General features: G+C 43.2%; 1 protein-coding gene across 5 annotated transcripts in view; it reads left to right on the top strand.

Annotated features, from left to right (window-relative positions):
• Window positions 1-6325: 6325 nt before the first annotated feature.
• ARHGAP28 (Rho GTPase activating protein 28) overlaps window positions 6326-18251 on the top strand; it is a 140073-nt gene continuing 128147 nt past the window's right edge. For all 5 annotated transcript variants that reach the window (XM_081563358.1, XM_081563359.1, XM_081563361.1 and 2 more), the window contains exon 1: window positions 6326-6526. In XM_081563358.1, the coding sequence (XP_081419484.1) occupies window positions 6351-6526 (176 nt within the window). In that variant the 5' untranslated portion in view covers window positions 6326-6350. The remainder of the gene's footprint in view (window positions 6527-18251) is intronic.

Below are 18251 nucleotides of genomic sequence, written 5' to 3' on the forward strand. Positions count from 1 at the left end.
GCGCTGTAGAAAATATTTCATAGTGCAAATCTTTTTAGACCAAAGTTTCATGTCTGTTTGCTTCTCCCACCCTGCCTGGCTGTATTAGTAGTGATTCAATTCCAATCAATAATGATTCAGTTTATTTGTAGAAGTCACTTAAGCCACTCAGTTAAGTCATTCCCAGTGGCTCAGTTATGTCCATCCCATAAATAACACAAGTCTTGGCCTGGCTGACAGGCTCTTATAGTGACACAGTCTGCTTCATGTGATCACAAAACTGATCAGAGAATACAGAACAGTTGCTGAAGGAAAATAGGTCCTGATGTCTTTCTTAAAATAGATGCTAAGAAAACACTAGGAAATTCAGAGCACTCTAAAAATTGTGTGTCCTCTTGAGAGCATTCAGAAAATAAATTTGTATAATTAGTGCCAATAAGTTTTAAAAAATATTTCAGGGTAGAAATTCAAGATTTATCAGCTGACTTAGTGACAAAGGATTACTCATTACTTTTAAATACTTCTAAAATACTTGTTTCAGTGAAGCATTTCCTCTTTACACAAGTGAATTTTGCATTCGGTTCAGTTCAGTCAGTCAGTTGTGTCCAGCTCTTTGTGACCCCATGGACTGCAGCATGCCAGGCTTCCTTGTCCATCACCAAATCTCAGAGCTTGCTCAAACTCATGTCCATTGAGTCGGTGATGCCATCCAACCATCTCATCCCTCTGTCATCCCATTCTCCTTCTGCCTTCAATCTTTTCCAGCATTAGGGTCTTTTCCAATGTCAGTTCTTCGCATCAGGTGGCCAGAGTATTGGAGTTTCAGCTTCAGCATCAGGCCTTCCAATGAATATTCAGGACTGACTTCCACTATTTTGCATTAATTCCCCTTACTTTTATCCAGTTTTTCTAGAGGGTTTTGAGGAAGTGGTAAATGTGTGTGTAAAGTGGAGTTTTGACAGAATTAACAAGTTTCTCTAGGTAGGTAAGAACTGTGCCTCCGTTTCTGGCAGTACAGCTCTATTGGCTCTGAAACCTCAGACCCTCTTGCTGGGAGACCGGCAGTCAGCATTGCAGGGACTCTTGTAGCCACAGCTGTCTTCCTGTTCTGGTGCTAAACGACCATACCAGCAGCAGTTTTGCCAGATAAGCAGCCACAAGAGACACTTTCCTTTTGTCCATGACGAACTCCTGCATAAAGGCCCTGTGATATTGCCCTTCCTGGTGAGGTCGGCTATGTAGGACTACGTACATGCTTCATAATCTTACTGCCCTGTCACTTATACTTGGCACCCGGAGTTCGTGAGGATTTTCCAGATAAGCTTCATTAATGTGAATTAAATCTGACTCATCCCTCGGTATAGGTTATGAAATACCTTTGGTATTCTGAAGAGGAAGCGGTTTAGTCTTGAAGGTAGAATGCAAATGATGCTTCTAGAAAGGCTGAGAATGGAGGACAGGTGACAGGGCATGGGGCAGGAGAGAGAAGGGACCCCACATCTGCTGAGCATCTGTGACAAGCTCAGTACCAGGCAGGACTGGTGTTTGGCAGATGCTGTTTCATGTATCTGACTGTCTGTTAACTCTTGGAGGAGATTCCCTGCTTTTCAAATTAAGAAATTAAAACAGGGAAAAATTAACACGGAGAGTGAGTAGCAAATCCATAATTCAAACTCAGACTCAACTCTGTCTGAGCCTCTTTGGTCAACCAATCTTCCACCTCTGTTTATCTGGAAAGTGCAGACTCTTTGTGCACCTGTAGATCATGTATGTCACTACCCTTTAATGCCTCATACATGTGATTCCACTGACAGATTTACAAGGCAGCACGAAACAGTGAATTCTTAGAGCAGTTAGTAAACTATGTATTATATATATGTGCATGCATGCTCAGTCGTGTCCGACTCTACCACCTCATGAACCGTAGCCCTCCAGGCTCTTCTGTCCATGGGATTTCCCAGGCAAGAATACTGGAGTGGGTTGTGCAGCAAACAAGCATTTTCCCTCTACTGTGGTTCCCTAGTCTAAGTAAACTGGAAATGCTACTCCTGTGTGCTGAATGGCCACTGTCTACCATAAGGGCAATATATCAACCCAGTTCCCAGACAGAGAATCTTTCCCAGGGTCCCTGGTCACTCCAAGGGCAAATCAATGGTCACATTCTTGTGCAGTCATTCCCAGCCCAGTGGTTCCAGCAAATCAAACATGTGACTGCTCGGTCCACAATCCAGACTCTACTAGTTCCACAATCCCATATCTGTCATTCCAAAATCCAAAAAGCTCTCAGGTCTGGAAGCATTTCCGTAACTCATTTTGATGGTAAAACCCTGTTCAGACCTGGGCTTACCTGGCGACAGAGCACCTGATCTGATGGGAGTTTATTTATCGTGTGTACTTCTTCCTCACGTGGGAGGGAGTCTTTGCTCACGACTGCGGATGTGCTGCTGCTTCTGCTCCCAGGGCACCACCCAGATCTCATGGGGCTTCTTATCAGGCAGGGTCTGGGGGTACTCAGCCTGGGTGGATGAGAAGTGTTTGGTAAAGGACTGTCTGTAACTGCATGTGGGTGGGTGAAGGACCAGCGGAGATGCATGAGGGCAGGAGGGAGGGGTTACCTGATGAAGCATGCGCTGGTACTGCCCCAGGTGTGAAGGGCCAGACAGAGGCAGAGTTCAGGAATCGGGAGAGAGCAGGGGAGGTCACAGTCAAGAGTTGTGGCCGGTAGCAGAACCACAGAGAAGAGCCTGGGAGATACACATTCACCCTGGTTTTCCCCTCTCCCTCGAGATCTTCTGCTGGCGCCTCTCTGATCGCACCCTACCTGATGCCAGAGGCAAGACAGCTCACTGAGGCAGACCAGAAAGGGAGCCGCCAGCACCAGGAGGGGCGTGAGGGTGGCGAGTGGATCTAAAGGGCAAAAGGTGAGTATCTTGTGCAGCGTATCCTGACATGGGGCTTCCCTGGTGGCGCAGTGGTAAAGAACCCGCCTGTCAATGCAGGAGACAGAGGAGATGAGGGTTCACTCCCTAGGCCTGGAAGATCCCCTGGAGAAGGGTATGGCAACCCACTCCAGTATTCCTGCCTGGAGAATCCCATGGACAGAGGAGCCTGGCGGGCTACAGTCCACGGGGTCACAAAGAGGTGGACACAACTGACGACTGTGCATGCACACACGTATCCTATAATATCTAGTACATGTGCTCCACCAGCTTTATGAAACCAAAAAACTAAAAAATGCTTATAGAGTCATCATTTATTAAGTCAATAGCACATACCCACATTCAGAAAATAAATACATACAGGTGAACCTTTTTTTTTTTTTCAGCGCCTGTTCTCCAGGCAAGAATACTGGAGTGGGTAGCCATTCCCTTTTCCAGGGGATCTTCCTGACCCAAGTATCAAACCCAGGTCTCCTGTATTGCAGGGAGATTCTCTACCATCTGAGCTACAAGGGAAGTCCCATAGAGACTTACGAACCACTTACAATAATCCCTTGGCTACCCTGAAAATTGGAACTATTGCACTCAAGAGTGCTATCTCATTCACTGATTCATCAATTTCTGCGTTCACTCGGCAATATTCGTTACTGAGTCAGAACTCTGTAAAACATGGGCTCTGGGATGTAGCCACAAAAATGTGACACTAGCATTTCTAACAGCTTACAACTTAGAGAAAACAACTTAGGAGAAGACACTGATTTGTTGCAGAATAGTAATCACCCTGGGTTAGCAAAGTTTCATCTCAAACCTACCTTGTTGCTGTGGGCTTCCCTCTGAGATGATTTCGTGGCCACATCTGGGCTCAGTGGGGAGCACCCCTCTCGCCTGTTGGCTCCGTGTGATGAGGGTCCAAGAACCAGGCGTGTGCTCAGTGCACACATGATTCTAGCTGACTGTGCTTTCGGTGCATGGCAAGATGGGGTGGTTCCCACCACAGGAGCAGGAGCTGCGTCCTCAGGAGGGCAGGAGGAGGGGTTCCTTTGAATTTGGAACACCTGAGAAGACTTCTTGGGGATGGGTGGGTGGTTTTAAGGATTACCAGACAGAAAAAGGACAGGGAAGAGCAAAGGAAAGGTAAGAACTTGAGAAAGGCTGGTGTAAGTGGGCTGCGAGGACCTGGGAGTGAAAAGGTAGTAGGTGACCAAAACAGAACAAGAACCTGTTCTAAGGGACTTGGACTTAATTCTGCAGCAAGTGGGTTACAACTGAGGGTTTTTGAAAAGCGGGGGGAGGTGTCTTGTGTTTAGGGAAAATCACTCTTCCGGCACTTTGAATGTGGGGGAGGGTTGAAGGGAGGGAAGATCACTGTCACCCAGGAAAGAGATGGTGATGCGAGAACAAGGAAAGCAGTGATGACAATAGAAAGAAGGGCTGGCAGACATCTTGAGAAAGAAATGACAGCTGTGACCACTGTTTGGAGGGAGGAGCCAAAGTGACTCCAGGGTGTCTAAAATATGAATATTCAAGAGAAAGCAGAGGAGGCCTCTGAAATTAGCATCAGGGAGCACTCTGCCATGTTGGACGTGAGTCGTGGCCAAAATATTTTCAACGAAATACACTGCAGGTATTTAAAATCGTGAGTCTGTTGTTCAGAGACAAGCAAAAAATGCCAAGGAGAAATTCCATGCCTGGGAAAGTTTCCACTACTCTAATTCCTTAGGGTAATTCCAAAAATCAAAAAGCTGTAAATGTCACACATTTGAAAAAAAGTTTAGTGTCAAAAGTTATTTGGTGACAAACCTGACCTTGATCAATATGAGACTATTGGTAGACCTTATTTATCCCTCTTCGGGTCATTTATTTGCTGAAGAAATAATATATTTGAATACACCGGTGCTCTCCCAAACTGCACTAGACAGGTTTCTAAATAAAATGGATTTTTTGTTGTTGTTGTTTTAGACGTTAAGTCATGTTCCACTCTTAGGACCCCATGGACTGTAGCCGGCCAGGCTCCTCTGTCCATGAGGTTCTCCAGGCAAGAATACTGGAGTGGGTTGCCATTTCCTCCTCCAGGGAATTTTCCAAACCCAGGAATTGAATCTGTGTTTCCTCCTTTACCTCTGAGCCACACAGGGAAGCCCCACTACCTACCTTACAGGATTATTCAAAGAGCTAACGTATAGGATCAGTAAATGGTAGTCATTATTATCCCATCTTTTAATCAAGGAAACATTTTCTAAAAAGCCATTTTGGGTGATGGTTTGTTTTTGTCTTCCCAGTTTCTGAAAGGGCAGTGAAAACAAATGCCCTTTCTCGGTGAAAGTGAAGGAAGCAGCAGAGAGGAGGCGCGTTTCTTGAGAACCAGCATGTACTTGGTGAGATTACCCTCTGGTTCACAGATACAGAAACAGACCCCCAGAGGTTAAGTCTTAGCAGGACCCGGGTCGCCCCTCAGTAAGGGGTAACCTAGGTCCCAGGGGAGAATAAGAGCCAGCAAGTCAAGCGCCTGGACAGGGTGGGCCTTTCTATAGGGTGAGAGGTTTCGCTTCTCTTTTTCATCGGTTATCGAGTGTTCTTTAAAGATGCATTTCAGACCCCAAATTTCCGGATATGCCACCTTTACCCGCCTCCCTGCCGGATCCCTGGACCCCTCTCCAATAACGACCTCTGGGAAGAACGTGCTCTCTTCGCCTAAGGATCAAGTCCAGTTTTCTGACATGCTGAAGGCAGTATCTGAATTTGATGGGGATGGAGAGGAGGGCAGGGACGCGGGGCGAGGCAGAATTTGGTGTTTGTGGCACCCAGGGAGAGGGAGGTGCTCTGCTTGTCGGAGGGCGGTACCTGCCCCAGAGGCAATCAAGTCCACTGTAACCGGACTGAGTAAACAGCAACGTAATCCGCTTCTTCAATTCTTAATGTGGATGCTTTAAATGAGAGAGTCCCATCTTCTCCCTCTCCTCCCAACGCTGGAGGCGGCCCCTCGGCCGCTCAGCCCGGGCTCCCAGGCGCGGTTTTCTCTCGGCTCCAAGCTGCCGAGCAGGAAACGCTCCCGGCCGCGGGATAAGCCTCTCGCTGGAAGGGGTGGGGGCGGGGGCGAGAAAAGGAAAAAGGGCAAGAAACAAAAGCGAGAAAAACTTGACCCGAGCGGCCAGCGCGAGCCTCCGAGGATCGGCGGCGGGCTTCCAGTTTCCCAGAAGCGGGGACCCCACACCCCGGCCACCCCAACGCCACCCCCGGCCCCCCGCCTCGCCCTCCCCGCCCCAGCCCGCGGGGCTGGTGGGCGTGGACTCGAATCCATGCTAATGGGCCGCGCGGCGGGCGGGGCGGCGAGCCCGCGCCCCTGACAGCCCGGCCGCGGGAGGAGCCCCGGCCCCGGGAGCCCGACGGCCGCGCCTCCCCGCCCCGCCGGGGACCGGGCCGGGGCGCTGGCCCATGCTGGTCCCCGCCTTTGTTCTCCGGCCGGAGCGGAGCCATGCGCGGCTGACGATGGAAGTGGAGGACTCGGGCGGCGTGGTGCTCACCGCCTACCACTCGTACGCGCGCCCCCCGCCGCCCAGCCCCGAGCCGCGCTGCGCGCCCCGGGCCACCGCCAGCCTCCCCGGCAGCAGGTACCCACATCGCCTACCGGGCACGGGTCTCCTGGGCTGGGGCGAGGGGCGGGGGTGTTCACAGGCAGCGGGTTTTTCGGCCAGAGCAGAGGACCACCCTCGTCCGATTGTGGTTTCAAGTTTTGGTGGACGCGAAGAGTGAGCCTTTGGTTCTTTGTATTGTCCTCTGAAGACGTTAGCCAGGAGACGTTTAGCAGAGTTGTGTTCTGATACAACTTGCTGGTAATAGGCATATGCCTCGTTTCTGCCAGATTCACCTATTGAACTGTTGGAGAATTTTTTTAAAAAGTGAAGCAGCGGCAGAAAAGAGAAACAAAAGAAAGTAAAATGTATCATCTTAAACCTGCAAACACTATCGAGAACTTTTTAGTAACATTTCACATTAGGTAAAACACAGATGGAGAGATTCTCCAAAAAGGAAATCTCGGTAAACCTTTAAGAACAATTTTACTTGTAGATTAAAAAAAAAACCTTTTGAATGTATACACACATTGGTGTCACTGTTGTTTTATTGCTAATGTTCACTGTTTATAAATGAAGTTCTAATTTTCTTTTGGGTCCAAAGAGGTCCGAAAGCTTTTCACTATCACTATGTGCGTTTTAGATTTCATAAATCAGGGATCTAGCTTAATTACTTTATGGGTGTTCCTCTATGTAACGCAAGATCGAGACTGGAAAGACTTCTGTTAAGTAAACGAATGTGAGACCCTTAGAAAGTTACCTTGGATAGTCAGATATATTACACTGGTAAGTGAGATGGTTTGATGTCTCTGACACATATTTGGGGAAAATAGTATTTGTTTAAATGTGACTATCTGCCATGCATCCATTGAGCAATGGTTTTCTTTACCAGTGGGGAGTTTGAGTGGTGTGCTTTTCTGCATGTTTATTTTCAGTAATTTTTTTCTCTTGCTTTTATCTTTAGTTGTGATAAGGATTACTTGTTTCCTAATTTAATGGACTTGCAAGGCTTTCAGCAGATTGTGACTTTATTTCAAGAAGTATCCTCTTGGCTAGCATCCATGAGAACAACCTGCATTGGCATGAGACCTGGGCTGGGCTTGGCTAACAAAGAAAATATAATTTCTTCCAAAGAGAGCAGGTTGAGTGAAATCTTAATTTTTATATAAAGACAATGAGAAAATAACATTTTTTTCTTCCAGTTTTAAGAGCCATGCACATTATTTTAAAGGCTAATTGAAGGTACAAACTTGCGTTTGTCTTTCGGTTATTTTCTTTTCTAAGCATGATGGTCGACTCTAATCACTCAGATTATGAGGAGCTAAATAGACATACTGGTGAGAGGTGGGGGCCGGGTTTGTGCATTGCTAGCTGGTCCTGGTGTGGCCGCCCCCGTCTGTAGCCCTCTGCAGCTGTCTAAGAGTGGAGCCAGATCATGCCCTTTGGGCTATCCGAAATTACATCCCTTTCCAAAGCAGACTGGAGAAGTTCCATCTGCTCAGCATGCGGTCTTCTGGGATAATAATACATGAGAGCAGGAGTTGCCTATCCCAGCTGGTGCTTTACCATACAGTTGCCAATTAGACTTACGTCGCCCCAACTTTGCATCTTTGGTGACTGCCCTGCACCGCCTGTGTGGAAACCTTTGTGCCCCTCACCCTCTGATGCAAGAGATAGATGACCCCTGCCCCCTGCAACCGAATTATGAGAGAATAGCTCAGCTCCTCCGTTCTCAGTAACGGCAATCCAAAGGAGGTCCCTGTTCTTACAGAGAGCCCGAGGACACCATCAATCATGTGTCTGATAACAGAAATAATCAGGCTTGAATTATTAACCTTTGACTCACTAACTACTGATCAATACTCCCTTTCAAGCCAAGGAGCAAGATTGTATTGTTCCACTTATGAAGAGAGCTCTCTCTCTTTCAAGAGTACCCTCTCCTTGAAATTGCTTACATATGTGTAACGTATTTGTGGAGTAGTGACCAGGGTGGCACTAGGAAGCATGGGCTATTGTATCTGACTTCCTGAGTATCAGCATTCTTTAGCTCTGGGTAGCGTAGTTTATTCCAGAGCAAGTCATCTCCTTATTCTCCAAGCCTATACTTCATCTAACTTTATGTGCTTTTGATTTTCTTTTGGCTAATTTTTTTTCCACTAAAATATAGTTTCTCTCCCTTTGTATTTCTCTCTCGCCCTCTCTTCTATTCTCTTTTCTTCACTATTGTATCCTGAGTGCCCAGATCAGTGTCCAGCCGCTGCAGTAGCTCAATAAGTTAATGAATTCCTACCAAATGGCCAAGATAAAATGGAAGAGTTTTTAACAGCATAAGTCAACCTATTTGCACCTACTATGTGCCAGAAACACAGTAGGCGTTAGTGATAACAAAGATGAATGAAATGAAAGAGCCTGCCTTGAGAATGTAGCCCTGTACCTTTTAGACCAGTAGAATTTTTAGAAAAAAGCTGGAAATAAATGGCAACATTTCAAAATCAAGAAGCTTCAGATATGAACTTCAGTTTCCCATTAAAAAAAAAAACCCAAAGGATACAACAACTCAGGCCTCCACAGGCTGAAGCTGAATAGCGGCTTCTCCATTTCACACCTCTCCCTGTTACTCTTCAACACTGAAGATGGGTGTCCGTTGTAATTTCTTTTGGGGCCTGCCCATTTTATTAAAGTATCTGATATAAAGTACACTTGCCAGTTACTCAGGCTTGGGGTCAGACTCAGACTCTGTTCATCATTTGCACCATTTCCTACCATGTGACCTTGGGGAGCCTGCTTCAGCTGCTTAGACTAGTGTCTGACACCAAGGAAGCATCTGATTGGTAATTGTTAGCTGTTTTATTACTGTTACCGCTTTTAATCACAGTTGGTGATGTCAAGAGGAGTAAAATGTTTTTGGTACCTATCTCCCATACTTACTCATGCAGGGAAGAGACTCAAGTACAAAGCATTTGTTGAGAGAGAAAAAGCAATTCCTTATTTCACAAACATCTATATTTACATTCTGTTGTAAGGATAAAAGAGAATGAAGGATTATAAATTCTCAGTTCTGTTAAAACAGATGGTTAGAATTGTCCTTAGAATCATGTGGTTTTTAGGTTCCTAGACCTTTATTCAGAATTGAGAGTAAAATGTAAGTTCAAAATGATTTCACTTAGAAAATGAAAAGTAGCTGAAGGTGAAGGTAGATATTTTGTTTTTCAAAGATTTCCTAAATTATATGCAAATAACATATACAACATTTTTTGGTGATGATACAGTTTAAATGACCATGAGTATTTCTGATGTTTTTCCAAAGATACCATAAACTTCCTGAAAGAGAACAAAAATAGAGTAGGAAGAAGAGCCAGCTGTTCCTCAAAAACAAATAGAGAAACTCCTCAAGGTTATCTTAGGAATTCTAATTCTACAGCAATGTTAAAACTTTCATCCAGGGCATATTGTTTCCTAAGAGCATAACTATTCGTCCTAATGGGAATGATTTGATTAAATTGGAATTAGTGATGAATAGAAAGTAAATATTTTATTTGTGGAGAAGACTAAAATTAACAACTTTTTGTGACATATTTATGGGTACTTTCCTGGAAAGAAATTAATTAATTATAAAAAGACATTTATTTCAAGATGCCAACTCTCATTCATTTAAGTATTAATGTAGGTCCGTGTGAGCTTACAAACACATACACAGGTACACCATATTCTGGGGCCTAGTAGGTATACTTTTCTAGAGGATTCAGGAAGAGTAATGGAACTAGAATTCTTAGGAGAGAATAAGGTATTTAGAGATCATTCCTCATGTGATAGTTGAAACTGGAGTGGGTGTCTCTGGTTTCTTTTTACAGCAGGGTCCTTGCTGATTGTAGGTGGCTCCATGTGTAGAGCTGTTGGAAAACATCTGGCACATTTCCTTTGATCATGTCATTTGGCTAAATATTTTGCCAGTTGCTCTGTCCATTTTTATCCTGCTCTGTTCTCCCTGATCATTAATCCTTAATGTATCTGAACAAATTCAGGGAACTTAAAGTGTTGTAGAATCATTTTCCTGTGGATGAAGATGCCAACTTTCCCTTAACTTTTAAAATTTATTTTAATTTTTTTAAAATTAATTAATTTATTCTAATTGGAGGCTAATTACTTTCCAGTATTGTGGTGGTTTTTGCCATACATCAGCATGAATCTGCCACAGGTGTACATGTGTCCCCTCATTGCGAACCCCCTCCCACCTCCCTCCTCACCCCATCCCTCTGGGTTGTCCCACAGCCGGCTTTGAGTGCCCTGCTTCATGCACAGAACTTGCACTGGTCATCTGTTTTACATATGGTCATATACATCACTATATAAGAATATCAATGCTATTCTCTCAAATAATCCCACCCTCACCTTCTCCCACAGAGTCCAGAAGACTGTTCTTTACATCTGTGTCTCTTTTGCTGTCTTGCATATAGGGTAGTCGTTACCGTCTTTCTAAATTCCATATATATGTGTTAATATACTGTATTGGTGTTTCTCTTTCTAACTTACTTCACTCTGTATAATAGACTCCAGTTTTATCCACCTCATTAGAACTGTCCCTTAATTTTGATGTAACTTGAGACTTACAGAAAAATTGCAGAAGTGGTGCAGAAAGTTCCCACGTAACATTCTCCAGCTTCCCCTAAGATTAACAACTTGCAAAACTGTGTTCCATTATGAAACCAAAAAATTAACACTGCTGCAGTACTATTGGGTTTCTCAGATGACTCAGCGGTGAAGAACCCGCCTGCCAGTTCAGGAGACTTGTGTTCATTCCCTGGGTCAGGAAGATTCCCTGGAGAAGGAAATGGCAACCCGCTCCAGTATTCTTGCCTGGGAAATCCCATGGACAGAGAAGCTTGGCGGGCTACAGTCCATGGAGTCGAAAAGAGTTGGACATGAATGACTGAGTGACTAAACAACAGTAGTAGTAACTAAACTGTAGACTTTATTCTGATTTCACAAGTTTTTTCCGTTAGATGGGATTTTTCTGTTGTAGGATGGAATCTAGGGTCCTGCATTGCACTTAGTCATGATGCCCAAACCTCCCGCATAATCCGTGACAGTCTGTTGTCTTTTGTGACCTTGGCACTTTAGGAGGACCAGTTGGTTGTTGTAGGCAGTCCCTCATTTTGGATTGGTCTTACGTCTTCTCTTGATTGGATAGAAGTTATGCATTTTGGGTGAGAATTCCACTGAATGATGTCAGGCCTTTCTCCCTATATCACTTTGGGGGTTAACGATGTCACGGTCTTGTTGATGTTAGCTCTGAGCACCTGGTTAAGATGTTGTCTGCCAGGTTTCCCTATGTAAATTAATCAGTATCTTGGGAGAATTTTTGATGGTGCTAACATCCTATTACTCCTCCAACTTTCTTCCTCTGATTTTCATGTCCATATATAGATCTTTCCAATAACATTTATTACAGTGATGTTCTAATGATTTTCTGTTTTTCTCATTCCTTCTACATTTGATTTATTTTACAAACTATAAAATCTACATTCAGTATTCTCTCTAGTTTTATTATATGCGCCATTTTTGCCCTTAAAAAGTCAACCAATATATTTTAACTACTTTTTTTTTTCAGCTTTGCCACAGCATTCAGTAAAAAGGGTTAGTTTTACCTGGTCTGAATTTATGAAACATAATAATAAATTTCCTAATTTTCAAAGTACATTGTTTTTTGGAAGCAAAATTTTATTCCACGGTTAGTATAAAAGAGGCTTCCCAGGTGGTGTTAGTGGTAAAGAACTTGCCTGCCAGTGCAGGAGACGTGAGTTGTGGGTTTGATCCCTGGGTCAGGAAGATCCCCTGGAGGAGGGCATGGCAACCCACTCCAGTATTCTTGCCTGGAGAATCCAATGGACAGAGGAGCCTGGCAAGGTTCAGTCCACGGGGTCACAGAGAGTCAGACACGATTGAAGCAAAGTTGCTGAATTAAATGCTGTATTCGGAGAGGGTGGGTATTAGCTGTCACTTTATCTGACTTGCTACCGAGGATGTTCTGATGGGAATCTTCTCCCCTTAGCAGTGGCCTAAGATGTTACTTGAACATTTGCAGATGTGTCACAATGAACGTAAACATTCTAGTTTGCATATAATCAAAATGTCTTCTCATTTCATCCTTAAACCAAATTATTTCATTTCTGAAATCATTTCCATTCTCTGTTTTCTCAGTCTGTGGTCTCTTGATACCAGTTCTAGCCAAGAATAGAAGTAAAATGGTCTATAGAAAAGCAATGGAAGAGAATAAAATGTTTCTCAGAAGAAAATTTTGGCGATAAAATTTACCCATTTAAACAATAGACTTTGTTTTGTTTTTAAGTCTCTTTGGATGAAAATATTAAGTCAAATGTATCTTCAAATAGTGCAGAAAAGAACTTTTCCTAAATGACTGTCATCATTAAGACGAGAATTACAGTGCTATAGTATAGGCACTGACTGATGTGGAAGTTGTTTTAAAAATGAATAGCCTAGAGTTGCTTTGCTGTGCACTTGAAACTGTCACAACATTATTAACTGACTGTACTGCAATATAAAGTTAAAGGATAAAAAAAGTAAATTGCCTATATTGGTGTATTGTTTTATTGCTTATGTAATTTAATTTAAATATTATTTATTGTTGCTATTTTTTTTTTTTTCAGGCAGATCTTAAAGCCTTTAGCAGTACTTTTGTTCTTTCTAATATTGCTATTTTTAACATGCTTCATGATTTACTTTTGATTAGATAGTCAAGTTGGTTAGAACTATGTAAAGAAGATGCTGTTCAAATGACTAAAATGTATAATCTAAGGAAAGATTTTGATAGCATTTATTTCCATTTCTTTGAAAATCTTTTAGTTTTCTTGTTTGCGTTCAGTTTTTTGCTGTGTTCTGGTTACTTGAGTTAGTGAGTTTTGTATAATGTTCTGTCCTTTATAACATGAGATTCCATGCATCCATTGTTCTGAGAATAATGTGCATCAAAGTTTCCAAGCAACATTTAGAACAGAACTGGTCTGCACAAAGGCATGGTCCAGGAGCTAGACCTGGATGTGCATCAAAATATTAACGTTGTGTCGGAAAACTTCTAGAGTGGAAACTAAAGAAAGTAGTGGATTGTTTTTATTATATATCATCCTCCTAAATATTCACAGTTTATGACATAATCTTTTGAGTATCAGATGTTTTACATCAGTCTTCAGTAAATGAATATTGCAGATAAAACTGTCCATTTGACAGACATTCAGTGCCAAGTAATTCCAAGCATGGGAGGACATATACTAATGTCAAGTTGAGAACCAGCTGTGGTGTCTCGTGTTGCTCTTAATAACTGATTAAACCTGTGCATTCCATTTCTGATCCCTTTGACAGATAGATGATGACTGCACACAAACACATAATACCAAGGACAGGAAGCAGAAGAAGGAACTGGAAACCAAAGAGAGGAGTATGTAGTAGTTTTAAATTGTCCAACACCTGAGATCTGTGTATAACTGTCTTAGTCATTCTAAGTTGTGTATCTTTTATGTATAAGAGAGAAATCTTTATTCCTATGCTAAATTTTCTGGTCAGTGGACCAGATTTGCTTTTGTAACTCTGTAATGTATAAGGAAAAGAATTCCTTCGAAGTTTCCTGTTCAGTGTCTAGAAAACAGTGGACATGCATTTGTCTTTATACAAAGACCTATCAACGGATTTATGTTTTTATAGAGCTATAGAGAAACCTGACAGGTGTTTAGAACAAAAAGGTTAAACTTACTAAAATGCCATTTTAACTAATAATATATGTTTGATCTCTTTCCTTCCCACTTTTCCCGGCCTTCATTACCATAGTGAAAAAAATCAGAGTAGCCAACGTTAACAGGTCAGTGGTTGGGACTAAACCCGTATTTAAGTGGCTAGGGGTATAAAGCAAAACAGAAGGGGATAAATGCAGTTAAACGAGTAAGGATTAAACTTCCTTTCTGAAGATTTCCTTGACAGTAGTAGCCAGAAGAGTTTTCACCTACCATAACAATAATGATCATTTGGTAGTTTATCACATGCTGTCCTATGGTGTCAATTCTTTTTTTTTTTTCAAAAAGTCCTCATTTTATTGATAGCTTACCACGCTTGGCACACACTGTATCATTTAATCCTTCCCACAATCCGGTGATGTAGGAGGAAACTGAGGCACAGAGAATCAGCTCGAGATCACATAGAAGGTGGTCTTTCCATCTTTCCGAAACTGGTGCTTATAACCTGTTATTTAAATCTTGAAGCATTATTTCATACATTATGGATTTAGTGTTTTTCTGCTGCAGTTTGGTTATAGGTTTATTGAGAGCAGGGACAGCATTATCATATCCCCGCTTAGCAACCAGCAATAATAACTCTCCCACAGTAGATATTATGCTTAGTGTTGATTTAATCTTTTTTTGCAATCATGACTATTCTGTTTAAATGGAATAAGCATGGAGTGAGTTAATTATGAATGGATATAGTTTGAGAAATTTTGTTACCCCTTGAAGTAAAATAACAGGATTTTTTAAAAATGTAAAAGCTATATTCTTGCCCTCTTGCAGTCTTATTTAGGTAACAGTATTTTAAAAATAGACAAAATGTGTTGTAGAAGTCATTTAGCTTGACCATGGAAGTGAGATCTAAGCAATTTTGAGTTATAAGAAATATTCCCAGGGCTCTTTTTTAGGCAGAAGGAAGGGAAGGCATTTTTTAATCCTTTAACCTGTAGGTTCATGTTCTTAGAATTTTTTCATTTTAGTTTTACCAGTTGTTTTCTCTAACTACTAAGACAGAGGGTTTCTATGGCTAAAAACATATTTTTCATTTTGTTCTTTCCATGTGATCTGTAACATAGCAGTTCTTAATGCAGGTCAAGAAACAAGGCTCCATGAGAATTAACGGGGTTTTCCTTTTGTCTCTCCTAATACTCAGTCAGGTTTTCACTTTATCTTGACTCTGAAACCAGCCAAGGGACAAGCAGCTCCTGGACCATGCCTTTGTGCAGACCAGTTCTGTTCTAAATGTTGCTTGGAAACTTAGGGTAAGTTAAGCTAGACTGTTCAGTCCAGTCTGGACTCCGGGCCATCCCTGGTCTCCTCTCTGCCTGAGTGCAGCGCTTGTCCCTCAGTGACCTTGGAGCCGCGGATGATGCTGAACCGAAATTGGGCTTCAAGGATTTCTGTTTAGAAAACAAACCCAGGGCCCATTGCAGTCTGGACTTGAATCTTCTGGAGAGGTCAGAGTCCACAGAGTGGCCTCCAGGCACTTGTGTTCATTTTCCAGGGGATTCATTTTGATCAGCTTTGTTTTTCAGAACACTGGAACTATTAAAGACTGGACGGTCATTTTAGTTATACATAAACAGTGTGGTCTGGGCTCCTCTGCCAACTGCCATGTCTTTAGAAGTGTTCTCTATTTTTAACCAGCTGAGTTGTGCAGAGTATATTACTAATAGGAACTGAGCATCATGAAAAAAAATAGTAGTGAATGAGGACTAATCTCTGTGGTTCAGCTGGGAGGCCAAGAATGGAAAAGGGCCTTGTGGAATGCGTCAGTTCTCTGAGTTTGTCCTGCTGACCCCTAGTCACCCGCTCGCATTACCGCGGCACCTATGCTGACCCAAGGTGTGGACAAATGTGTTCTGGGAGTAGTCAGGCCAACAGCAAGGAAAACATGGAGGCAGGGGAAACTGGAGAGCTGATGAGAGACTATTAAATGTCCAGAACTGGAGAAAAGGTGGTGACCGTTATGAGAACGACATTTCCTTAGCTTCCTTTCAAACACTATTACGACTCCCCATGCTCGTTATCTCACCAGACGCAACTTGGAGAGTCTTGAAAACACACTCGCTGTGACTTTTCATTGGCATCTTAAAGAAAAACATTTGCTGACCTCAGTCAAGCAGGCAATTAAATGGGAAAAGCGCTGACTGTTAAGTTTCCGCAGATTCTGTTTTGAAAGAACAGATGATGCCTGGCCCCTGTGATTTTTAACATACCACGACTTCACTTCTCTCCTCCTCACTTAGAAAGCTCAGTGATTACAAGGTCCACTTGGCAACTATTTTGGTAAAATCAAAATTGTGCTTAGTTGCAGAAAGCCCCATGCCAGAGGACTCCCCCCTATTCATTTGCTGGAAGCTGGTAATTGGAAAAAGCAGGCCACGCTCTGCTTGTTTAAAGCTGTGTCATCCTTTGTGGGGCAGTGAGTCAACACCAGCTAAAACAACATGAGTCATTGTTTAGAAGAAGCCCAAGAGAAGCTGATTTCAATTATACAGTCCTAAATAGACACGATACTACTCTTATCTAGACTCTAAACGTTTTTATTGTGGAAGTTAAGGAACATTAGCACCCATTCTCTTTAGAGTTTATGAAGTATTAATACAATACTTTGCTACTCAGAGGACTTTAGTTAATCTAAATTTTATGCCAATTTATTCTTCCTTTTCTTCCACTCCCCACCCCCACCTCTCTGCTCATACCCAGTTCAGACCATTACAGTTTTAATCTGGTTTCAGAGCTGTTGGGTTAAAATCTATAAATTCACAGTTGTGGTCTTGTAACTGTTTGCTGCTTCTGTTCCAGGATCCCCCTGTGTCTTTATTTCTCTGGAGAGGAACCGATAGCTTTAAGGTACCCCATGATTGTGGGGCAGAGAGACAGTTTGGAAAGCTAATGCACTGATCCAAGTAAAGACGATGAGAGTCTAGATGAGGATACGGATAGAAGGGAGTAATGGAGCCCGTGGGGAAAATAGCAATGAAGTTGGTGTGATTTGGTGATTAATGCATACAGGGGACCAGGAAAAACTCCTGAGTTGAGTTTTTGTTTTGGAGTGTTATGAACTGAGGCTTCCCTCATAGATCAGCTGGTCCGCCTGCAATGCACAGACCCCGGTTCGACTCCTGGGTTGGGAAGATCCGCTGGAGAAGGGATAGGCTACCCACTCCAGTATTCTTGGGCTTCCCTGGTGGCTCAGCTGGTAAAGAATCCGCCTGCAGTGTGGGAAACCTGGGTTCCATCCCTGGGTTGGGAAGATCCCTTGGAGAAGGGAACGGCTACCCACTTCAGTATTTGGCCTGGAGAATTCCATGGACTGTATAGTCTATGGGGTTGCAAAGAACTGAAATTGAGAATTCTGATGGATGAGCAGAAAGTGAACAGGAGAAATTTAGCCTGTGAAATTCGGAACTCAGCTGGTGTACCCGGCTCAGTTCACTTCGGTTCAGTCACTAAGTCATGTCGAACTCTTCGACCCCATGGACTGTATCACACCAGGCTTCCCTGTCCCTCACCGTCTCCCAGTTTGTTCAAACTCATGAACATTGAGTCGGTGATGCCATCCAACCATCTTGTCCTCTGTCGTTCCCTTCTCCTCCTGCCTTTAATCTTTCCCAGCATCAGGGTCTTTTCCAATGAGTTGGGTCTTTTCCAATGAGTCGGCTCTTTTTATCCGGTACCCAGCTGATAGTTGGCTATAGAAGTTGGAAACTTGGGCAGACGATCAAGGCTGAGAGTTCTAAGCTATTTACTTGGAGGAGACTTCAGCATTTGAGAGACAGTTAAAACTGGGACTGGATGAGATCTGGCAGGAGATTATAGCATCTCTGTAGAGAGAGCAGTGGAGTGAAGGTGGAACCTGAAGAGCAGCGCCAGGTGGAGTGGGGCAGAGCTTTGGGGGCCTCTGATGGAGGCTATTTGGGAACTTTCTGGAAGCCCAGGCATTAGACTCAGAGTGAGTGAACAGCCGTATCAGG

The sequence above is a fragment of the Giraffa tippelskirchi genome, chromosome 14 (genome assembly GCF_054371585.1).
Source record: "Giraffa tippelskirchi isolate mGirTip1 chromosome 14, T2T-mGirTip1v1.2.pri, whole genome shotgun sequence".
Taxonomy (NCBI): domain Eukaryota; kingdom Metazoa; phylum Chordata; class Mammalia; order Artiodactyla; family Giraffidae; genus Giraffa; species Giraffa tippelskirchi.